We start from the raw sequence: 23192 nt of genomic DNA, 5'->3' as shown, positions 1-23192 counted from the left end.
TTTGTATAGAATTATTGCTTAAGAATTTTATTTATACTATATAAAATATATAAATATATGAATGTGTAGGTGTGTATATACAGAGTATTACAAAGATTAATTATAGAAACGCAGCACAGCAAAAAAGTTCGCGAAAAATTGAATAATGAATATATCACTATGATATGATACAATGATGAAAGTACATCACTCATATCTCGCGAACTTCTTTACTACATTGCTTTTATATCGAATTTTTCTGATACTCTATATGTACATAAAGAATATCCTAGCAAAGATATGTATCAGTGACAAGATTAATATCTATATCTTGTAAAGATGACACTAACGCCGTTCAAATTTGAAAACCATTTTCAAATATTAATGCAATACATTGCGGAAATATTAAATATCAAATATAATAAGATTGTATTCTGAAACAAAAGTTTAAAGTTGTTTTTTGACAATTGTTTGATTTGTAGCTTCTTGAGTTTAACAAGCTCCTTAATTAAGCTTATGGATTTCTACTAAAAGACATGTGCACAAAGATAATGCTACTGATTCATATTTTTCTTGGAATATTCTGCATATGTATATTTATGATATATATATAAATATATATATACTATTACTATATTAAAAAAAAATTATAAATGTGAGACGTTTTATTAGATAAGATTATTAAGAAATAATATTAGGCTGATAAAATACGAGCTATGTACGTTGACAGATAGCGGATTATTTTTATCTATGCATAAAAATTAAAAATGTCAAAACAGCTTTCGCCGAAATATTCGAGAAAAATAATTTATGATATAATAATTTGTACGTATCTTATCTGGTCTTGTTTCTATGGGACCAAGCAATTTTGTACAGAAAATATAAGTACTGCTTTACGTTTTTTCATAAAAATATAAAAGTAACATACATATATGATATAAAATAATCATTGTTTTGTGTAAGAAGAGTTCATTTAAAATTTAGTAACTGATATATATTGATTCGCACAGGTATTTTTCTATACATATACCGAGCTATTTCCACAAACTTTTCTATTCATGATCGGCTATCTGTTAATGGAGACATGGTGCAATTGTAAGTGCAAGAAAGCAAAGTCCAAAATTAAATATAGAGAGGCTTGGTGGTAATTTTAATCAAAACATAGGAAGCGTGCATGTGGTGAGAGTATCAATTACAATTAATTGTGTAAATCATAAAAGTGTAACTTGTCCTAGCCAATCTATCTGCCAAAATCGTGTCAAACATTATTTCTATGCTGTATAGATATGTGTACGTACATGTAAAATTATTCCGAAAGGTATGAACCAAGTGCGAATCAATATTTGCATACAGTACATTCCTTTACAATCAAGTCGTCGAATTACTGAGTAATCCGCTTAAGTCAAGTTTTCCTTATTTCTTATTCTTGAATATGTTTGGTAGTGAAGTGCCACTTGCCAGCTAATGAGAGGAGAACTTGATAAAAGCATTCATTGTCCGTAACTCAAACGAATGACTTGACTTAAGAACTGTGCTATACAAATGTTCAGAAAAAATACATATGCGTACATATAAATATATAAATATATATAAATATATATAATTTATTATAACAAGATTATTGTATAAATAAATATACAAATTAAATTAAAGTACATAATATCATGTTATTATCGCACCTATATAACAGGCAAGAAGAAGAAAGAGAAGAAAGAAATTGTGAAATGTACAATTTGTAAATAAGCTCGTTATTTGAAAATATAAATAGTGAATCACTTCTTTATCGAGTTGTAAATCTTCCGAGAAACAAATTTTTAACAAGCAAAATGTAAACAAACTTTCACTCTATAAAATTTTTTAAAAATTTGGTGAAAAGTTCGTGGATCTTTTTAAATGCGAATCCCGCCAACAATGTTTTTTTTATGCGTCGTTGCAATAATAGATTTTTTTCAACAAACGGAACCTTCTCTTGCGTGACAAAATTTTTTAATGTGTAAACCTTAGTGACATACCTAGTAATTCAACTTACCTTTTAGAACAAGGACAAAAATAAAAACTATTAAAATATATACGATTAAGTTCGTGCTTTTTTTTTGTCAAAATATATAAATAAGAAAACGCTTCCAATGTTTTTCGATTTCTACGCATATTTTTATGCTTCACTTTTCTACCATTTAGACGACAAAGGCGCTGTTAATCTCCGTAACCTAGAGTTCCTATAGTATGAGTCTGGATCATATATGTAACACTAATATATCTCTAGTCGCTTATCTTCGCAATGAGAGGCTCGAGAAAGAGAGACGCACGAAGTCCAAAGGTTTTCCTCTCGTGCGGGGGCGTGCGCCATTTATGCAAAGAAGAAGAAGAACACGAAGTCCAAATATGAGCATAGATAGTCGAGTCATTATGCGCAGGTGCGTCTACTAAGCGAGTGCGAACAGCACGTCTCGTGGAATTGACCAATCATGTTGGTCAATTGGGCTGATTTAATCAATGCGATTAGTCAATTTTATTCAAGATCTACTTGCGTTTGTGTCTTGCGCTTAATGTAAAACAGGCTTTATGTACCGTATGTACGGTTGTGGACATAGCACGGAATAGAACCATGTCCACGTTCGAAGCATTTATAACGTAACGTAAGCCCGCGGATTATATCGTTTAAATAAAAATAATTGTTGACATGTTACTGACACTCCGACGGTAGTTTCATATATAAAACCATCTTTTACACATTCTTTCGATACATAACATATGTTTATTTTCAGGCATAATTGATCAAGATGTCAATAATCTCGAATTCAGATGATCTCGAACAACAGTGTGAGGATTCGCTGTTTGAAGTGTGTGACTCTCGAGAAAGATATCCACAGCAATGTGCAACAGAATTAGAGAAATGCATTAAACTTGCTAATGAGATACACGTAAGTCTTTTTTATGATGATTATCAATAGATGAGATTATCTGTTTATATCTAGACATTTAGAAGTTTGGTTTGTTGTAGATGACAAAAGTTCTGACAACGTCGGCAAAAGTTCTAGATGTGCCTTCTCTTACTGACGAGCATTTTAAAATGCTCCAACGGTTTTCTGATGCAGTTAATCTGTTGAAGACACAAGAACCAAAACTACAACGAATGATAGAAAAAATAGAAAATTTGTCTGCTTGTTTGAATCAAATCAAAAGAGACAAAATAAGCGAAACAAATAAATTGTTGCAAGACTGACTATCTTTTTCATCAAAAGATGCACACATATCTTGACACCAATTAATTTATCTTTTACTAATAATTGTTAATATTTATGAATAATTATTTTATATTTTTATGTATTTATTATTGACAACAATGTAAACAACCTATTCTTAAACAAAAAAGATAAACAAAAAAAATATTGACATTGTGCACTAGATATATATTCTCCTTGTGGTTTCCTTAGCAACCAATCTTCATGAGTGAATCAAAACAATGCGCATGTACATGCTTGAAGCTGTAAGAGAGAAGAAAAGAAGAAATATTAAATAACTTGTTTTTAATTAGTAAATTGTATCTTTTGCAATGACTACTTTCATAGAAAATGTGCATATAAAGGATGGAGAATACACGAAAACTATTTATACTATGGTACACATCAAAACTATAAACATTTTACTCTGCACAAATATATCATTTATATATTGCCTTGAAATTTTCAATATTTTTTATTTGTGACTACAGGCATGTTAATCTAATTTTTTTTTTCAGATAAAAGAACAGCGATATACCGAAACTATTAAGGTTTTGTTAAATTTGTTAGATTCTCATCCTAATGTATGTTTATGCGATACTATATTTTCTAGTTTAGATAAAAGCTTTTTCATTGCTGAGTAAAAACGTTTCTTTAGTCTAGGCCTTGTCTCTCCCTTCTGGCGCATTGTTATTTTTATACGCAAGATTTTGTGGCTGCAGCTCAATGTTATGAAAAACTTGTCCAACTATGTCCAGAAGAAAATCTTTATAAACTATATTATGCCCAATCCTTACACCAAGCTTGCATGTATCCGGAAGCATGGACAGTTTGTGCAAGTATTATTAATCAAAGTGAGTTAGAATTCAAAGTAAGAAAGTTGCAGGCAGCCATCAAATATGGACAAGAAGATATGGTTTCTGCCAAAAATCTCGTTGATCAATGTCCCGTCGATGATGTTGATACGGAAATTAACTTAGGATGTCTTTTGTACAAGGTAAAAATTATAGCTGTAAATTTTAAATAGAGAGAGAGTGTGAACGCATGATATATTTTCTGTTTTAGGAGGAACAATATGAACAGGCTCTTAAAAAGTTTGCAAATGCATTGCAAATTGCAGGATTTAGACCTCACTTATCGTACAATGTTGCGCTTTGCTATTATAAACTGAAAGAATATGCAGCATCATTAAAGCATATCGGTATTATATGTACAATATAATAATATATTAAGTTGATTAAAGTAAAACATTATTTGCACTTGTGATTGTTTTTAACTTTTTTGCTTTAGCTACTATTATTGAACATGGTATAAGAGAACACCCAGAGTTAAGTGTCGGAATGACTACTGAAGGTATCGAAGTCCGAAGTGTCGGAAATACGCTAACTCTTCACGAGACAGCTTTGACGGAGGCATTTAATCTGAAAGCTGCTATAGAATATCACTTACAAAATTGTAACTTTTTAAATCATCGCAGATTTTGACTTCTGTAAACTAATTTTTTAGTATGTCGTTTTTTACTCGTTTACAGATGACGCTGCAAAAGAGGCATTAACAGACATGCCACCACGTTCTGAAGAAGAACTCGACGCTGTTACTCTACATAATCAGGCATTGATAAATATGGATACAAAACCGAGCGAGGGATTTGAAAAGCTACAGTTCCTGTTGCAACAAAACCCATTCCCTCCTGAAACTTTTGCCAATTTGCTACTTTTGTACTGTAAATATCAATATTATGATCTGGCCGCAGATGTTCTAGCCGAGAATGTACATCTAACTTATAAGTATTTAACACCAGTAAGTTTAATTCTATTAATTAATCATTCTTTTACCTTTATTAGACATCAATTTAAATGTTTATCATGATTACAGGTTCACATATATACATAATAAGCAGCGCATGTGTGTGTGTAAAAGAGTCATATAATATGTCAAAACTAAATTAATATCTAACTTGAGTGATGTTTAGTTTTAGAATGTTTACATTTTTTTGTCCGAATTTCAGAATCTTCTGAGTGTTTACGTTTGCGAACTTTTGTATCACGGCTGGATGATGAACTAGAGGAGTCACTTGAACTGCTGCTATATTTTTTTCTCTGCTTCTTGCGTTCCTTTTCCTTTTTCTTTTTCTTTCTACTTTTTTTCTCTTCTGTATCGCTTTCATCTAAAGACTGCTTAGTTTTCTTTGCCTTTTTCTTTTTTGATTTGTGTTTCTTTTCCACTGGTTTTTTATTGGTTTCTTGGATTAGTTCAGGTACAGGTTTTTCCTCAATTTCTGGAATTAATTCGTACTTTTTCCCATTAGGAGACATAAAGCAATCTTTTGCCATATGTCCTCGGGTTCCACACTTTGTGCACGTAGTGTTGAGTACCGCTTCCAGTTGTATGGTCTTCCGTTGAGTAACACCTAGACTCTTTTTTCGTTGTATATCTTTTTGTAGCTCCACACCATTAGGATCTAAATCTGTACCATTTCCTTGATTCACATATTTCATCGACAGTCCTATTTTTCCATCTTCCGCCACAGAAATTACCTTACACCATACACGATCACCTCTTTGCAAAACGTCTGCAACATTGTCGACATGAGCTGAGCTTACCTGACAAAATTGCATACAAGTCAATTTTGCGTTACATTATAGTCAATATATTAACATGTGTCAAATGTGAAATTTCCAATAATACCTGTGATCGGTGTATTAAACCTTGTTGCGAAGTAGTAGGCAATCTTACAAAAGCTCCATAATTCTGAACAGATGCTATTTCCCCCAAAAATATTTGATCTAATTCGCACCTTGTCATGTTGCTTCGATTTTGTTTTAAAATAAAGTTATGGGAAAATCAATGCCATTTTATGGTCTTTATTTCGAAAAACGTGAAATCACACGCACAATAGTTTGTTTTTGTAGGTTATGTAATGTTTAAAGGTTAGATTTCTAAACTAGAAATTTCCATCTGCTTGCTGCATCAAAATCGTCACGCGTTTGCTCGTAAATTTAAAAATACTTGAATTTGTTCATCTTTTCCGAATTTCAAGCTCATCGATCTTGTCACATCGTATTCTTTGTCAACATAAATTTAAATTAGCGCCAATTCCGAGAGCACCTCTAGAGGGTGCGTCCAAAGCGAACGCACCCTCTGGGTCGTTTAAATTTTTGTTCCTTTCAAAACCGCGAAGATCTTATCTGTGCTGAATTAGTTTATTTCTTTCAATAACAATCTACAACTTACTATATATACAATTTTGATTTGTATGTAATGTAGTATTGTTACGAACAATAAGATTTTATTTAAGAAATATATTATTTTTTTAGTATTTGTACGATTTTTTGGACGCGCTTATAACGGAACAAACTTCACCAGAAGAAGCATATCGTAAATTTGACGATCTCGCTAATAAACATACGGAGGCACTGCGAAAAGCAACTAAGCAAGTCCAGGAAGCAAGATTGAATCATGACGACAATGCTGTCAAGAAGGCCGTAAACGATTACGAAGAAGCTCTGGAAAGATACGTACCAGTATTAATGGCCCAAGCAAAAATATACTGGGATTTAGAAAATTACACTCAAGTGGAGAAGATTTTTAAAAAGAGCGTCGAATTTTGTAATGAGCACGACGTGTGGAAGTTAAACGTAGCGCATACTCTTTTTATGCAGGAAAATAAATTCAAAGATGCGACTCGTTTTTATGAGCCTATTGTTAAAAAGAAATATGACAATGTTAGTATAAAACAAGACACAAACATATTTTTTCATTATTATCTTGCTTTTTTCCACAATTTGCATTTCATTGTTCTTCTGTTTTTAGATTTTAGACGTGAGCGCTATAGTTCTCGCGAACTTGTGCGTCAGCTATATCATGACTTCGCAAAACGCGGAAGCTGAAGAACTGATGAAAAAAATCGAGAAGGAGGAAGAAGCGGTATCGTTTGAAGATCAAGATAAGAAACTCTTCCACTTGTGCATCGTAAATCTAGTGATCGGAACGTTATATTGTTCCAAAGGTAATTACGAGTTCGGTATATCTCGAGTGATGAAGAGTCTGGAGCCGTACAACAAAAAACTCGGCACCGATACGTGGTTCTATGCAAAAAGATGTTTTTTGTCGCTTTTGGAACAACTAGCAAAACAGCTGGTGGTTCTAAAAGACTCTACATTACAAGAATGCATTCAGTTTTTGGAACATTGCGAAGGTATAGCTTTTACAACATTCAACTTGCAAATTTTAATGATGAATCAACTTATTGTCTTGTTTTTTTTTTAGTTTACGGAAAAGATATAATGACAGTGATAGATCAACCATTTGATGTACAAGATATGCTAAACATTTCTCCTCATGGCAAACGGACGGTCGTTTACGAGGCGCGATACCTGAAAGCGTTATTTTTGAAATTGCAAATGTCCTAGATGTATAGAATATATAAGTTATATAGACATGTATTAATAAAGAAATCTAAAATCTCACGCCTTTGTTTTATATACCTTATATAGTTCGAGCTCCATTTTAAGCGCGCCGACTACTAATCGAGCTCGTCGCAACTGATATTTTTCTCAGAAAAAGCTGCACTTTTTGTTATCTGTTCCTTTTATTTATTTGCGTTTCTGTAATAACTTCTATTATTTAATAACGTCTGGATAAAATAGAAAATTTTGCTTCTCAGAATATACATACAAGCATTTTATTCGACGTAAGAGTGGGAAGAAAAAGCGCCATCCCAGTGACGTGTGTGATATAGCTCCGTAAATCGTCAATCATCGTTGGTCATCGGTTTCTAACGCCGCGCGAGAATATATAAAGGAGGTACACGTGTCCGCCTCGTTAGTACACGAGCAAACGTTGACACATAAGCAAACGTCTTGTGAAATTGGTGAAGTTGTCAGTGTTGGAATTAAATAGCCTCTCGTCGAAAATCCGACGAAATTATTCGAAAATTCTAGTAACATCTGCTGCTGCAAACCTCTTTGATACAGTATCAGAATTTGCATTGTGTCAGCAAGATAAACGAAATTTGCACAGTAAATATTTCGTAAAACTCCTCAATTTTTAGTTGAGTCAAGGTATATATGTCTTACGTCATTATAACATTTATTACACCATTTGTATTATTTCTTTATATTTCTTATCTCATGCTTTATATCTTTGCATACGATACGTGTACGTATTGGAATTTAATATCGTGACAAATCATATTTGCAGAAATCGCACTAGAAAAATTATAACACAATTGACATGGAATTTCCGAATTTGGGAGAGCACTGTTCTGAGAGCAGTTGCAATCGCTTGGATTTTTTACCTTTAAAGTGCGACGCTTGTCCAGGAATCTTTTGCACAGATCATATATCTTATACAAATCATAGTTGTCCCAGTGCATATAAAAAGGACGTACAGGTGCCTGTGTGCCCCTTGTGCAACATTCCTATATCCGTAAAACGTGGTGATCCTCCCGATTTGGCTGTGGGATTGCACATAGACAATGACTGTAAGGAAAGCTGCAAAAAGATATTCTCCAATAAGTGTTCTTCCAAAGGATGCAAGGTCAAAGAAATGGTGCCAGTAAAGTGCAATGAATGTGGTGCTAATTTTTGTTTAAAGCACAGACATCCTACTGATCACGGTTGCATTGGAGCAGAAGAAGCATTAAGACTGCGCAGATTAGAAGCGCTAAAACAAAATGCTCAAGCAACAATTTCGCAGAATAGCAACAATAGTGATGTGCAGTCATTCCATAACCTTCAAGGAACAATGAGTGAAGACGAAGCACTAGCCAGAGCTCTCCAGGCTTCTTTAGAAGATGAAGAGAAGAGTAGACGAGTAATGCAACCAGTGCCTTCTGGAAACAGAGATAGATGTAGACTTTCATAACTCTATATGCATTAAAAAAACTTGGGTTTTTAATCTAAACGTAAAATATTCATAATTTATTGTTTTTTTTTTTAATATATTAACTTAATAAAATACACAGAAGTTTTTTAATTTAAATTGATTTTATTAAATTTTTATCTGTTATTATTATTATAGTTTGCTACATACATATACAAAAAGTATAAAATATAAATATTGGATACTTACATTTGATATTTAAAAAATTGCTCACTTAGTTAAAAAAAGCAAATTAAAACTGACTTATAGTCAGAAAATATACTCTATGCTCTAATAATACACATTTAACATATGAAGCTTCAGTATAGAGTGCCTTAGTAGATGAAATATAATCTTTATTAGGATATTATGCATTCAATAGCAATTATTCTAAAGAATTTACTACAATTTAACATTCTCTTTACACATCTTACAACAATCACTTGATTAATTTACTTTATACTTATAACGTTTTTATGGAAACTAGAAAATTTGTAGTTATTGGAAAGGTGATTATGTCCTTATTAAAAAAGATTTTCTCACATGACACAAAAAAATACAATTTTTAATGCAATATCAAAAACTGTGATGGTAAAAAAATCATATATACTAAATGATATTTAAGTGTATGTTCGTGTATCATTCAGATCAAATCTTAAAATAGTAATTACATTTGAACATATCACAATCACATTGCAGGATTCTTATATATAAAAGAGTTTTACTCTGTTATACTTAAGAAGATAGTTAAACGGATCTATAAGCTTTACGCTCAAGGTAAACTATTACTGTATTAAAATATGATATTTGTGAATTCTGTGATAACTTTATATTTTTATAAATATACATAATTTTAAAATACACTTATTTTCCTGTTTATAGTGCTTGATTTTGTTTAGAAATGTTACATTAATGATTTAGAGAAATGAGTGAGAGACACACAGATCTTTTAAAATATAATTACAATAAACAAACTATCAACGAATGTTATGTAATTATGTAATATATACAAATGCATTAATAATCAACGCAACCGGTTGATATTATACACGTGCTTGCCACATTTATATTTATTAACAAACGTACTATGCTTTCAAAAAAACAACTGAAAAATAATATAATTATTGATAATATGTAAAATACAATATGCTTTGCATTAGTTTAAGACTTATCTGTATGTTATACTCTTATATAATGTCACACACAAAGAGTTACTGGAAAGTAAGACATATTTACTCTTACTTTTTTCGTGTATTTCTGACGTTATATTTTAGATAGAAAAACAAATTTTAGGTAACAATTTCGTGTTATTTCTATCTTTATAAGATAGATAATTTTAACACAAGAGCAAAAACTTTCCAGTACTTTTGATAAATATAAACAAATTTAAAAAATATATTTTCATTATATATTTCTCTCTATATTCGTATATTTCTATCTTCTTATTATATATAAATTCTTAATAATATAACACATGGTATGTGAATAATAATAAGATACGGCAAGCAAATGATTTCCGATTTATATAAACAAATATATATACACGTTTATACAATTTATGATGTTTTTTGTGTTCGAGAAGAGATAAATATATTACTATAAAGTCTTGACGCAACAATAATCCAGTTTATGACGTGTAATCTCTCTTCAACAATTTCTCTTTAAATCTTACAAGTTCAGCTTTGTATTTGAATATATATATATATATATGTATATATTATACATACATAATAAATTTTTTAGATTAAAATATTTGGAGTAATAAAAAAAGCAGTTTTTTTACCCTATCGATTATACTTAGGCACATTTATATGTGTATATTAAAACTAATCAAGCTTCTAACTAAACAAGTATAAAAAAATGAAATTTTATGGAAAAATTTATTTCTCTATTACACACAAAGTATATGTACAAGTGTCCAAAAATGTTTTATATTTTTCTTGTTATATAGAGTAAGACAAAGTTTATGCCTACCTAACATACAAAACATCAGTTTTGAAATAAATGTAAACAAATATCACACTGTTCCTTTGCAAAATCGATATATTTGTGAACTTGGCATGAACAAGCAACAATGAAGGAACAGAATGTTTTCAAATAAAATGAATAAATAAATTACTATACATTAATATTCTAACAAGTATTTTGTGAAACAAATTTTATATTACTGTTTTGAAATGTACAAAGAATATTTTCTTGAATCCAGACTTAAAGTGCTCGTTTAAGATATCAAATATGTACCTCTATGTACGAGCTTGTTTATTTACCAACTTTTCCTAGTTTAGTATCTGTTTTTGGATCGGCTGTTATACTTTGCACAGCAACTATTGTTTCATTGATCTTTGTCTGCAGATTTCTAAGATCTTGAATGTACAGCAGAGAAAGACCTTTGGCGGCATTGTCCAACATCTTATCACCCATATTAAAACCGGGTGCAATAGTCATTACTGAAAGGCTGTTTAGAGATTTGCCCTTAGCAGTTACAGCATTGTTATTTTGTTGTTTCATTGCATCCACATTTAACTTATTACATACAAGCTTGCTACAAGCTTGTAATGTTATAAGATGGTCTGAATGCTTTGGTATTCTTAACAATTTTGCTAATGAATTAACACCAGTCTTGAAAGCATCACTATCAACTAAAAACAAATACAAACTTTAGAATTTTTTACATATGTTCTTATAAAACATATTATATATATATTGCAATATGAAATTTATTATCTTACAATCTAAGTTGTCCAGAGGATTTGTAGATTTAACACTAGGTACTTTTATTTCTTGCTTGACCTTTGCTTTGCTTCCTACTACTTGTTGATATTTTTGATCTGATAAAATAAATAAATATGCATTTTATAAACAAGGCTTTTATCACAAAATATATGATATGTAAAGTATCATAGTATTTTTGTTTTTTAAATTAAATTTTTAATCACACTTACAATCGTCACTAAATTCTTGCCAAATAGCATATCCTAAGAACCATTCCAATTGGTCAATTTCACTTGTAGTTATTGGACAGTTGACATCATTACAATATTTTTCAAAAGCTTTTGGCCATTCTGAAGAATTAATATCTCTTAAGCTCTTACGATCTTCTATTTTATAGTGACGTATTTTTTGATCTTCTAACCATGCAATCACTTTTCTAAAATGTTGAGTATCTGAAACACACAATTATATGTTGTGTTAATAGTATTTTTATTGTCAATATAATAGAACAATATTTTAACTATAGTATCAGTTAATATTAACATAGCCGAACACAATTTGTGAGAAAAGTTCTACTATGTCATTCAGGTTATGACGTAAAAGTTGCTCACTATTTCCGTTAACTTTATCCCAATCCATGTAACCCAGAGCTTTTAACTTTCTTTCAAACATAGTAATTATTCACAAGAAAATCAAGACACTATTTTAAGAAAATAATGATTTTTTACGCGATTTAGAAAATGAAGTTGGAATTCTAGTTGCGAAGCTTATAACACTCAGATTACATAATGTGCGTTCGCTTTGGACGCTTACGCGCTTTGAGCCTCAGTCTATCTTTGTTCTATATTTAAACAACAATAAAGACAGACTGACGGTTAAAGCGCGTAAACGTCCAAAGCGAACGCACCCAAGTATGGTTCTAGAAGAATATGTAAGTTCCAAAAGAATCTAAAGCTGAATATACAATGAATATACAAACAACCAGTGAACAAATTATAGAATCGACCAATCGTAATCGAGACTTCAACTTAACAATCGGAAATATTGCACAGCAAGCTTTGACAAGTTCAAAGCTGCCAACTGTCAACTTTACTGCAGACGTAATTTTGAGCATGAATAAGGGCGCAAACAGACAGAACGCGGCAACGCGTTATGAGCAACGCGATAGCCACTCAGCATTTTGCTCTTATGAAAATGCAACATATTTTCTATAAGAGCTGAATGCTGAATGGCTATCGCGTTGTCGCGTCTTGTCTGTTTGCGCTCTAAAGCATTGATCCTGCACAAATCGTGCGATCAGTGTTTTCATGTTCCAAATATGGCCGCAGATGGCAGTCTGGGTCTATCTATGCTGATACATACCTCAAGAGGGCAGTATCATATCCTAAAGGGACGGCATACTCGTCTATTCTTCGTTCAGTTTTTGTGCAACATTGCGAGAGGTGAGTCGCTCGTGCGACGTGCGCGACGCAGTGGCATTCGTATCCAGATTCGCACACAGAAACGCGAAGAGAGAAAGAGAGAGAAAGAGAGAGAGAGAGAGAGGGAGAGAGTGTGTGTGTGAGTGAGAGTGGGGCAGCAGATGACAATGATGGCGGCGACCAGCGATGAAGTGACTGCTATGGAGATACGTGATACGTTGCTGGCGAGAACAAATACGGGCCAAAGTCAGCCCGTGGATCGGCTCAAGTTGCTGTATCCGATGGTGAACGAGGAAGAGACACCGTTGCCGCGTTCCTGGAGCACGAAGGACAAGTACAACTACATAGGCCTGTCGCAAAACAATCTTCGCGTTCACTACAAAGGTACGTGGGTAGCGCGCGACCTCCGCACGCGTAGACGATGCGCTCTCGCGACGCGTGTGCGTTTTCTGCGCGATTTTACGCATACGTCGCGGCCTGTCACGGGGCCACGAAGGCTCCTGGGACTCCACGGGCTGTGCTTCGTGGTGCCGTGAGCCCGGGCTGCTCCCGGGGCAGGGGCGGTGTATCGATTGAAAATGGCAGGGTCCGTTTCTCGCATGTGTCACCGACCTAAACAAAGGAATCAGCTGATCAGTCAGTCAGTCTCGTGGTCGGGGCACCATGCGTCTCCGTCGATGCAACGGGGCCACCTTTCGCAACCGAAGTCGATCCTTGCAAAGACCCGCAATTCTCGAGACGCCTGTCGATCTCCGCAGGAAAGCGTTTGATAGAGAAAAAAAACCTCGAAAGAAAGAGAGAACAAGACGAAGACGTACAGACAAGGAGCGCACAATACAGACACGTACAATGTCAATGACAGCTGCGTTGCTCGAACGTGGACCAGACCTCGTGCGTCAAACTGCCGTTCGATGTTTTCTCGATCGAAAGATGATCGAATCTTCGCCTCGAATTTTCATTTACTATTAATTTGTCTTCGCTGTCTGGAATCTTTATTTTATTTATATAATAGAATATAATCCTGTAGTTACTAGTTACTTTTTCCTGTACTTAGTTTTTTTTTTAAATAAGAGATATATGTGTCTATCTTTTTCTTTTTCTTAACTCTTAGGAACTCTGTTGTAACAAGAGTTTTTTTTTTTTAATATTATACTACTTCAACAGATTTCTTCACTGCGAATTTTATTTTTTTCTTTGTCTTCTATATTTCTTACGTGTCATATATATTCCTGTACTTTTTATTACTTGTTGCACAACACAGTCGCAATATCGTACGTACACTAAATGACTTCATTTGCAACATTACTGAGTTACGCATTTGTCTTTTTTCTAAGCGCATGTACAGAACGAGAACAATTATGCCGTAAACATACGCGTTGTATTAAGTTCTCGGTCAGGCATTTTGTCGACAATGGTAAAGTACGCACTGGTAAACAAAGATATTTTCTAAATAAACACGAACGATATTGAAAGAAAGCGAAGTTAAAGAGATAAGGCTCCTCATATTTGCTTCGTGATGATAAATGTCAAAGTGAAGTATAATATCACCGACCAAAATTGCTATCTTTTAAAGACGCTTATTATTATTATATTACACATTGTAAATAATTGGCGGGTGTGTTTGCGAAATGTTGGAATATAAATAATTCATATTTTCGGACAGTTTTTAATATTGTGCTCGATAAATACTCATTAATTAATCCTCTCTCTCTCTTGTAATGATTATTAAAATAGTGATTATTATGAATGGAAAGCGTGAAGATGGCACGATACGTGGCAGACATGATGAAGCATAATGCACGCGTAACACACTCCGAGACCCTAGCCATACTGCGCGTCGATAATATCCGTCGCGGGCAAATCCTTTAATTTAACTTCGATCGTTGTCTCTGTTTCACGAATACGTACAATTTTTCTTCCAGATTGTTCTGACGACTTTCAGTAAATATTTCAGCAGCTAGTGTTTCACATCGAGAACGGGAAAACTTGTATTCGATTTGCTTTTAATTTTTCGACTTGATGTTTTTATATAGGAATCGACTTTGTCTCGAATTTTGCATCTGTAGTCAAAATTCACGAACAGAGATGCATCTGTTTATGAATCGCAGTTGGACGCAAGAATGCACGTGGTTTTCCCCGGATCAAGCTAGGAGTGTCTGATAGAGGATGTTACCGCTCTTCTCGCAATGATGCATCTACCGTTAGGTTTCAACCGTCAAGGAATATTTTAAATATATCAATTTCACGTTAATTTGTTTTTGTTACGCAAAGAAACACTTGTGAAAATTTCACGTTCTCAAAGTTCCTCCCTAAAACGTGCGTTATCACTCAATGTGCACAAAAAATACATTATATAACTCTGAGTTACATCAGTTACATATTTCTTGCTGTAATGACTTCAGTCTCTAGATCACATAGTAATAATACATCAGAATCAATATTTCGCATTGTCTCTCTGTGACATACAGCGGTATCTCAAAGGTGACTCGCTTATCTTTATTTTACCGGCTTCCTTAGTCAACCTTGTACAATAATTAAAATCATTCTATATTCTGAAATGTACAACTTGTAAGTTTAATTAATATTTTTTAATAATTTTAATAATTAACATTTTTAATAAGTTTTTGTATATACGTTCTAACGTACGATGTACAATATATCGATGAACACTTTCTTATGTTATTGTTAATAGTATAAGAACATGATACTTGCATTTCTGAGCTGCATGACAATGTCGATCGTAAATTCGAGCTTATAAGATTTTTTAAAAATTTTTTAGTTTTAGTACAATTTTTTTAACACTAGTTATACACATCGATTGGATTTGCCGATTCCTATAAAGGTAGTCGGGCCCATATTATTTTTTCAGGTTACGGCAAAACACACAAAGACGCCGCCAGCGTTCGCACAACACATTCAATACCAGCTGCGTGTGGCCTGTATTACTTCGAGGTAAAAATTGTCAGCAAAGGACGTGATGGCTACATGGGTATTGGACTCTCAGCGTCAGGTGTTAATGTGAATAGACTTCCTGGTTGGGATAAGCATTCTTATGGTTATCACGGTGATGACGGTCATAGTTTTTGCTCAAGTGGTACTGGACAACCTTATGGACCGACTTTTACCACAGGCGACGTTATTGGTTGCGGTGTAAATCTTATTGACAACACCGCCTTTTACACGAAAAACGGTCATCATCTAGGAATTGCATTCACGGACCTTCCTGTAAGTTAATTTTTTCATTATATTAATATAAAAGTGGGTTGAGAGAGAATGTAGATTAAAATTCTGTTTAAAATTTACTTTTACAGCCCAATCTATATCCTACGGTCGGTCTGCAGACTCCGGGCGAAGTGGTAGATGCAAATTTTGGGCAATTACCGTTTGTTTTTGACATTGGAGACATGATCAACGAACTTCGCGTACGAACAAGATTACAAATCATAAGTCACCCTACACCGGACTACGGTCCAGGACAGTGGCAGACAATTCTTCACAAGTAAGCATCGCCTGACAAAAACCAAATATCAATCGTGCTTCAGATATTACCCTATTTTTCATTGAGATGATTAAGCGTTCTTTCTGAAGGCTTGCAAATAAATCGAAACCAAAGAAAATTTAGCGAGGAAGAGCCACTGTATCAATGTATCATATATATTTCTCAAAAGTAATAGATAATATGTATAAACTCAACAGAATGGTGTGCACATATCTCGTTCATCATGGATATCTCGATACTGCTGAACTGTTCGCCAGCAACACGGGTCAAGTATTCGATGAAGATTACACTTCTATGAAGAATCGACAGAGTAAGTGACACGGTCAGACTCACCAAGAGAAAATCTCAATATTTTGACGAGTTATTACGACTTTATTTTTGGAAAGTTTAAACAACAAAGTTTGATACAAAAAAGATCTTTATTAAAAGAAGGACAACTCTGCTTACTGAAGTAGTGAAATTGTTGTATGCTGTAATTATTATAATTTACAGGAATTATAAAGCTAATACAATCCGGCCGGATAGGTGAGGCAATAGATGTGACTAGTCGATTATATCCTGGACTTCTCGAGCGAGATCCGAATTTGCTGTTCGCGCTCAAGTGCCGTCAATTTGTGGAAATGGTGAACGGCAGCGACACAGAGGTCTGTCAGAACAACAGCAGTCCCAATCAAACCAGTGTCATACAATCAACCAAAGCTTACACGAAGTCCGCAACTGGAACTGTAGAGGAGATGAATATCAATAATACAATGAATGGTACTAGCGGTCCACAGTTCGTTAACGGACAAATAGAAGATGACGTAGACATGGAAGACAGCAACGTCAATGCTGTTAACGGTATTAAAAACAATACCGGATACCCAAACGGTAATCTGAGCGCAAATGGATACAAGTGTCAAAATGGAGAGGATGTAGATATGGGTAAGATCTTATAATAGTTTTCTATATTTGATGATTCAAGACACTATCTTAGATATTAAGTGGCACTACACTAAGATACTAAATAAATCGAAACAACGAGAGCAAAATGATTAAAGGAAATTAAAACTTCTTAGTGTGTGTATTTCTGCAAACGGTGTCTTTTGCAGAAATCGACAACAGTGCCAATCAAAGTCAGCAACAAAGTAGTAACACCACTGACATTGTGACAAGTAAAAGTAATAAAAAACAAATGTGTGGTGGTAATAAGCAAGGGATCGAGAAGGTGTTGGAGTTTGGTAAACAATTGTATTCACAGTCGATACACTTGAGACAGCAGTACGGAAAAAACGAAAGCAATAAGAAGATGTTGCAGGACGCCTTCAGCCTATTGGCATATTCCAATCCGTGGAATTCGCCTGTCGGTTGGCAATTAGATCCTCAGCAAAGAGAAACAGTATGTCAGAGGCTGAATTCTGCCATTCTTGGTAAGAATGATTTTTTTTATTCACGATGTGTATATAACGAACATCGCAGTTAAGAATCTCTATTGTCACTATAACCGCGATTTATGATCAACAGGATCTTGTAATCTACGCCGTCGCCCTCCTTTGGAAATTGCAGCAGCTCACGCGAGAGAGCTGGTTCATCTGATGTCTACTCATGGTCTAGGGGCCTGCGGGTTTGCAGTAGTAGATAATATTATTCAATATTGACGGTGCCTACCTCTGCTGCCACGTCCGCCTCTTTTGCCAGCGCGAGTATGGTAAGTAATATCTATATTTACACTCGCAAATAAGATCGCGAAACAACTCGGCTGAGTTGTCGGAAAGTGCGCGTTTGTCAATTTGCCTTCGTTCACGACGAGAGAAGATAAAAGAGATAACGCAAATTTTATATGACGATGAATTTAGGTTGATTGAAAAACACAAAACTAGAATGTTTAAGGAGTGAACTCTCTTCTAGGTAAATAACGCGGATTTTCCTTTTTATCTAGGTATGGAAACAACTCCATACAAAGAAAAATTAAGGTAGGAAGTGGCACTACAGAAAATTGTTTCGATTTCACAAGAACACTGTGATTTGATTGTCACTATTTTTTGTTCACCGTCACATCTTGTTTGTTCTGACAAACGCATGCAAAATCTTTTTGCAAAAGGCGCTTAGAGAACGAATCTTTTAGGATACGGAGGCGCAACGTGGAGCAGATTGTTCTGTTAACGCATCAACATCGCGATGTCGCGTGCCTCTTCACCTAGAGCAGCCGAATTCGTCGGTGCCTTGGCTCGATCTCACACCACAGATACGAACATACAAAGTGAACGCTCAGACCTGCCAACCAAAATGACATCTCATGAGTTTTTAGCTTAAATCAGGTGGATTGTCACTTTGGATTTACTACGACGCTGACCAAGAGCGAGAAAAGGCAGTTCACTGTACTGATCCCCGTTCCCGGCGGTTAATCGCGTACAAATCGCGACCGACCTACATTTTTGACTTGTTGTGACTATATTGTTTTCTGTATCACTTAATTTTTTTCTTCTCTTTTTACCCTTTTTTGGTTTTTATATCCGACGTCGACTTATCTTCATTTTTTGCGAACGTTCAACTCGGACATTTTTTTGCGTTATCAGGACGTACAAACGGCAGTTATAACAGTGCCGTGAATATATTATGTATTTATATAATTGCGATAACTCTTGTGCATCGTTAACATAAGCAAGTATTGTGCAATTCTACACGACAATGTGAGATTATGTTATTAATGATAAATAAAATATATAAAATCATATTTGTGTTTTTGCTATGTAATGTTTTGTAAAAATTTTTATCGTACAAGAGGAGATTGTACGAAAAGAAGAAACTTGTATACTTAACGACGCACAAGAATGACGCATTAATCAAGTGCATTTAAATCAATTGCGAGTTGTATCTAACAATAAATGTAATTCAGCTATAAAAAAATCGATCAAACATAATATAAAAAATTTTGTTGCGAGTATTGTGGAGGAACTAATAAGCAATGTGTTGTGGCACATTTATATTTCGTTCGCTTCGGAAAAATTCATCACATGAGTCGGATTTATCTTCCACATTCACATAAATTAACAAATTAAATTATATACACTTAAAGGTCCTGCTACTCGTAGCAACCGTTTCATTTATGACGTAGTCAGAAATGAAAAATGACATGATAATTGATTTTTGCAACATAATACTTTATATTTTAGTTTTTTCTTAAAAATATAAATATTTTTGTAATCCTAAAACGTAAAATATGCAACACACTTTGATAATCTATTCTATTTGTCACGCAGAAGTTAAAGTAATTCTTGAAATAGAGAGGTGTTGTTGTTTCTCATACAGTTGGCAATTAAAAATCCGTTGTCATTTCTTAAATTTCTCGATTTTTGTATTGTATTTTCACTATAAACTTCTGAAGATCACGATAATATTAACTTTTTGTAAGAAAAAACTAAAATATGAAGCTACGCGGCAACGAATAGCCAAGCCTTAACGTTGAAAATCTATTGTCTCCTCTTTATGTTTGTTGAGACAAATTGGTACGATATCTCTTAATTTTTCTAATTCTTCTGGGAGCGGCGGAAGAGAGCATGTTTATTTTAGAGATGGACGCGACGTCTTACGTTTATATAAATAGTTGCGAAAAAAAAAACAAAAATCTGTAAACTTAACTAAGGAACGATCTTGTAATTCTATACTAATTGTTTTTTATATGCGACATAGTATATTATTATATTATATATTATTAAAGAAAAAGAAACACAAAATAAGAAAATGCAGCTAGAGGCGTAAGCGTGCGTTTAAATACAATAATTTACTCTATATATATATATACAAATAATTATATCGATTAAAATAGAATTACTGGAATTATATAAATAAGTTTTAGTGTTATTGTTTTTTGTGTACTATAGATAGAGCTATAATACGAGTATGTGTGCGAGTACAGCAATGATTTGGCCAAAAAATGGTTTATAAGTCATTTTGTTTCGTCGCGCATGTGTTGTTATCGCGATTAATACCGCCAGTATATCTTTGTGTAAATTCATCTACGAATTATTGTACAGGCTATTGAAATTTATTTTGGAGATAATTGTCATTGTTGTTCAAAGATTTGTTAGGTTTTGTCGTTTGTGACCGGCGGCAATTGACAACCTGCTCATTTTTGTATTGAAAATCTATTCATCGACTCAATCGACTACGTCTGGACAAGGGTTTAGCCGAATCATCGAAATGTGCTCAGTAGATTGTCGATGTTCTTAAACACAGGACATTTTGTTTTTGTTTGCGCCCTTCCAATCGTTGGCTCCCGAATGTCGTTTTGCCCCTTGCCTGCCTTCTAAGTCTTTCGAAAAAATACTTTCAAAATGCATATTTTAGGTAATAAAGATACATTGTAATATATACAGATATATATATGTGCCTATCTAATAAAACTTTATTTTCATTCTCGTTCGATTAAAGCTCACGCGCGAACACCGCATGATATGAACACCGTTTTTTCGTTTCTTCTCCGAAAAATCGTCAGCCTAGCGCGTGTCCGGAGAGACAGTGCAGGTATATATTCCCGTATCACATACTGCGACGAGCCGGAAGGAGTGACATTTATTCGTTCGTAATAAGAGGATGATGCACATGTACGTGTAGATAATGCACCAACCACGTTGATCTTCGAAAAGTAATATAAATGTTCACTCAAGATATTTTCTCGAGGTTTTGCCACTCAAGCGATTCGTGCACAAAATATAGTTATATTACGACAGTTGACGTAAAATAAGGAAACAACACACTTCTCTTCGCTTTTATCTTTCACATCTTTACGGAAGGACTACAAGCACTTTAATGCAATCATACGTGCGCGCGTGCACATTGCCCGTCAATAAATTATATTAGAGAGTTCCATAAGAGTATTACGTAAGTATAAGAAAAACAAACTTTATTTTTTCTTTGTCATACAATTACAAGTTCTAGTTGTTTGCCTGGGGACGAGTTATAAGTGTTTTATTCATTTTTTTTTCTGCAAGACTTTTATACAAGATATGAACGGGATAGGTGTCGTATATTTTTTCACACACACACGTCTTGTGTGACAGTCGTCTCCGTGCGTACGAGCGCGCGTGCACGTGGATATGCAGCATACAGCATAACATATATGTATATATACATCTAATCTATATTATGTTTTTTGATATAACGAGATACGATTGATGTGGTTTATGTACGAAACTCGTGTCCAAGTTTAGAGGACGAACACAGTGGCCCTATTGAATTAGTTACTTCTGAGTATATATATGTTGAAATATATTTTAACAATAGAAACGTTATTTTTATACGTGTGTATCATATAGTTATATTAAATGAGCTGTGGCGTCGTATAATAAGAAAAACAAAATCGTTGACATGCTATATTATATTAGAAACACTAACAACTATCGTCGCTATATAAGTCTTCACGTAGAGGAGTCCATGTGTACAGAATGATTCGGGAGCGGAACATCCTGTCTATCAATAAAACCAAATCGAAAGTTCATACTGTTCATACTGTTAACATGTTTTTAGCAATACTATTTGTATAATAAAACGGAAACGAGATAAAACTAGAATATAATATAAAATCAACGTACGACGTTATTCTGGAAATACAGCATATAACAATGATCAAGGCTGTTGTAATTCTTGTTTTTTAAATACGCACACGTCTATCATTTTTCTTCAAGGATGAATTTTATATCGGCAATTGCGTGACGAACTTTGAGGCGTAAAAAAGTATATCTTTATGAGCTTTCGATTCCGATTACACACGAGAACGCTTTTGACATTTTAAGAAATTCGTTGTAACATATATCAGGTATATATGTAAATAAGTAAAAACTATTTAAAAAAAAAAAAACGCGCGAGCAACTTGACGGACGGGAATGATGCTTTTTTAATGAGATCGAAAGATTTGACAAGACGATATAAACATGTGAGAGTCTAATTTACAACTTCTAATAATTGAATAAACCGAAGCCGCCATACTTGGCGTTCTTTTATTTAAGCGATATATTAGAAATTGCGAATTAATGGAGATTATCATTTGTTTTACCTACTTGTGAGGATTTGACGAGGATTTTATTCCCGCTTCACGATGCATAATTAAGAACAAACCAAGCAGATAGATTTAGTAGAGGATTCTGGAATCGGGAGAATCATATGTTGTGTATGCGCGCGCGGAGCATGAATCTGTCAAGTGTCGTAAGATTTTATTGTGTAAACAGCATTTTTGATCTACAACTATTCAGTACTATATTTATCAGCTTAATTATCAGCAATTAAGTTATAATGTCGGCAATAAAGCAAGCTGTATTCCCTTACTTGTGCAAGCATAAATCATTGCGTCGTTTGGCTTCAAGTATGACTTTTAGGATATGATAATTTTATATATGAAACGCTATAATATATTGCCAGCGTGTGAAAAATTTCCTGAAGATCGATTCTCCTCGTGGGACACGCAAGTAGCATCAAGGTAAGTTTAATTTCTTTGTTTTTCTGTAATACAACATATGTATA

The 23192-nt window shown here is 33.9% G+C and overlaps 5 protein-coding genes and 2 long non-coding RNA genes across 11 annotated transcripts; 3 read left to right on the top strand and 4 right to left on the bottom strand.

The window, feature by feature from the left end:
• The first annotated feature begins 2413 nt into the window (after positions 1–2413).
• On the top strand, positions 2414–7623 carry LOC109854146 (tetratricopeptide repeat protein 30A). Of its 3 annotated transcripts, none has more exons than XM_020426973.1 (11): positions 2414–2615; positions 2745–2900; positions 2981–3598; positions 3719–3784; positions 3859–4197; positions 4266–4401; positions 4491–4655; positions 4732–5000; positions 6518–6925; positions 7014–7398; positions 7470–7623. In XM_020426973.1, the coding sequence occupies exons 3-11, from the start codon at positions 3533–3535 to the stop codon at positions 7610–7612; spliced, it is 1977 nt and encodes a 658-aa protein (XP_020282562.1). In that variant the 5' UTR covers positions 2414–2615; positions 2745–2900; positions 2981–3532; the 3' UTR covers positions 7613–7623. The 3 variants fall into 3 exon arrangements, with proteins under 3 accessions (XP_020282562.1, XP_020282561.1, XP_020282563.1); XM_020426972.1 differs by having other exon boundaries at positions 2414–2679; XM_020426974.1 differs by lacking the exons at positions 2414–2615; positions 2745–2900; positions 2981–3598 and having other exon boundaries at positions 3729–3784; positions 3864–4197.
• Positions 5064–6394, bottom strand: LOC109854147 (nucleolar protein of 40 kDa-like). The gene is made up of 2 exons (XM_020426975.1): positions 5889–6394; positions 5064–5803 (listed from the first exon to the last, which is right to left on the bottom strand). Exons 1-2 carry the CDS (start codon positions 6003–6005, stop codon positions 5153–5155), a joined length of 768 nt encoding a protein of 255 aa, XP_020282564.1. The 5' UTR covers positions 6006–6394; the 3' UTR covers positions 5064–5152.
• LOC109854149 lies at positions 7497–7951 on the bottom strand. The gene is made up of 3 exons (XR_002250183.1): positions 7878–7951; positions 7688–7807; positions 7497–7576 (listed from the first exon to the last, which is right to left on the bottom strand). It is a non-coding gene; the product is annotated as an uncharacterized LOC109854149 (long non-coding RNA).
• Positions 7952–7991: 40 nt separating this feature from the next.
• On the top strand, positions 7992–9151 carry LOC109854148 (AN1-type zinc finger protein 2A). Its single transcript, XM_020426976.1, has 2 exons — positions 7992–8263; positions 8403–9151. The coding sequence occupies exon 2, from the start codon at positions 8436–8438 to the stop codon at positions 9066–9068; it is 633 nt and encodes a 210-aa protein (XP_020282565.1). The 5' UTR covers positions 7992–8263; positions 8403–8435; the 3' UTR covers positions 9069–9151.
• Positions 9152–9248: 97 nt separating this feature from the next.
• On the bottom strand, positions 9249–12662 carry LOC109854185 (UPF0568 protein C14orf166 homolog). The gene is made up of 4 exons (XM_020427042.1): positions 12389–12662; positions 12008–12229; positions 11795–11893; positions 9249–11704 (listed from the first exon to the last, which is right to left on the bottom strand). Exons 1-4 carry the CDS (start codon positions 12447–12449, stop codon positions 11325–11327), a joined length of 762 nt encoding a protein of 253 aa, XP_020282631.1. The 5' UTR covers positions 12450–12662; the 3' UTR covers positions 9249–11324.
• Positions 12663–13176: 514 nt separating this feature from the next.
• LOC109854123 (ran-binding protein 9) lies at positions 13177–21095 on the top strand. Of its 3 annotated transcripts, none has more exons than XM_020426922.1 (9): positions 13177–13582; positions 16068–16423; positions 16510–16697; positions 16895–17007; positions 17190–17621; positions 17789–18106; positions 18201–18384; positions 18616–18649; positions 18802–21095. In XM_020426922.1, the coding sequence occupies exons 1-7, from the start codon at positions 13360–13362 to the stop codon at positions 18332–18334; spliced, it is 1764 nt and encodes a 587-aa protein (XP_020282511.1). In that variant the 5' UTR covers positions 13177–13359; the 3' UTR covers positions 18335–18384; positions 18616–18649; positions 18802–21095. The 3 variants fall into 3 exon arrangements, with proteins under 3 accessions (XP_020282511.1, XP_020282512.1, XP_020282510.1); XM_020426923.1 differs by having other exon boundaries at positions 18778–21095; XM_020426921.1 differs by lacking the exon at positions 18616–18649.
• Positions 19150–23181, bottom strand: LOC109854124. Its single transcript, XR_002250180.1, has 2 exons — positions 22998–23181; positions 19150–22865 (listed from the first exon to the last, which is right to left on the bottom strand). It is a non-coding gene; the product is annotated as an uncharacterized LOC109854124 (long non-coding RNA).
• Between the last annotated feature and the right edge of the window lie 11 nt (positions 23182–23192).

This window comes from Pseudomyrmex gracilis, unplaced genomic scaffold, assembly GCF_002006095.1.
Source record: "Pseudomyrmex gracilis isolate BER0280 unplaced genomic scaffold, ASM200609v1 scaffold_60, whole genome shotgun sequence".
Lineage (NCBI taxonomy): Eukaryota > Metazoa > Arthropoda > Insecta > Hymenoptera > Formicidae > Pseudomyrmex > Pseudomyrmex gracilis.
This window is presented reverse-complemented; position numbering and strand designations above follow the sequence as displayed.

Coding starts and splice junctions, on each gene's coding strand:
- LOC109854146 (XM_020426973.1), top strand. CDS start 3,533: ATGACTACTTTCATAGAAAATGTGCATATAAAGGATGGAGAATACACG. Junction 3,599..3,718: donor CGAAAACTATTTATACTATG/GTACACATCAAA, acceptor TTTTTTTTTCAG/ATAAAAGAACAGCGATATAC. Junction 7,399..7,469: donor GTTTTTGGAACATTGCGAAG/GTATAGCTTTTA, acceptor TTTTTTTTTTAG/TTTACGGAAAAGATATAATG.
- LOC109854147 (XM_020426975.1), bottom strand. CDS start 6,005: ATGACAAGGTGCGAATTAGATCAAATATTTTTGGGGGAAATAGCATCT. Junction 5,804..5,888: donor GTTTAATACACCGATCACAG/GTATTATTGGAA, acceptor CAATTTTGTCAG/GTAAGCTCAGCTCATGTCGA.
- LOC109854148 (XM_020426976.1), top strand. CDS start 8,436: ATGGAATTTCCGAATTTGGGAGAGCACTGTTCTGAGAGCAGTTGCAAT.
- LOC109854185 (XM_020427042.1), bottom strand. CDS start 12,449: ATGTTTGAAAGAAAGTTAAAAGCTCTGGGTTACATGGATTGGGATAAA. Junction 12,230..12,388: donor GGATAAAGTTAACGGAAATA/GTGAGCAACTTT, acceptor TGTGTGTTTCAG/ATACTCAACATTTTAGAAAA. Junction 11,705..11,794: donor TCCTCTGGACAACTTAGATT/GTAAGATAATAA, acceptor ATTTGTTTTTAG/TTGATAGTGATGCTTTCAAG.
- LOC109854123 (XM_020426921.1), top strand. CDS start 13,360: ATGACAATGATGGCGGCGACCAGCGATGAAGTGACTGCTATGGAGATA. Junction 13,583..16,067: donor TCTTCGCGTTCACTACAAAG/GTACGTGGGTAG, acceptor TTATTTTTTCAG/GTTACGGCAAAACACACAAA. Junction 16,424..16,509: donor TTGCATTCACGGACCTTCCT/GTAAGTTAATTT, acceptor TTACTTTTACAG/CCCAATCTATATCCTACGGT.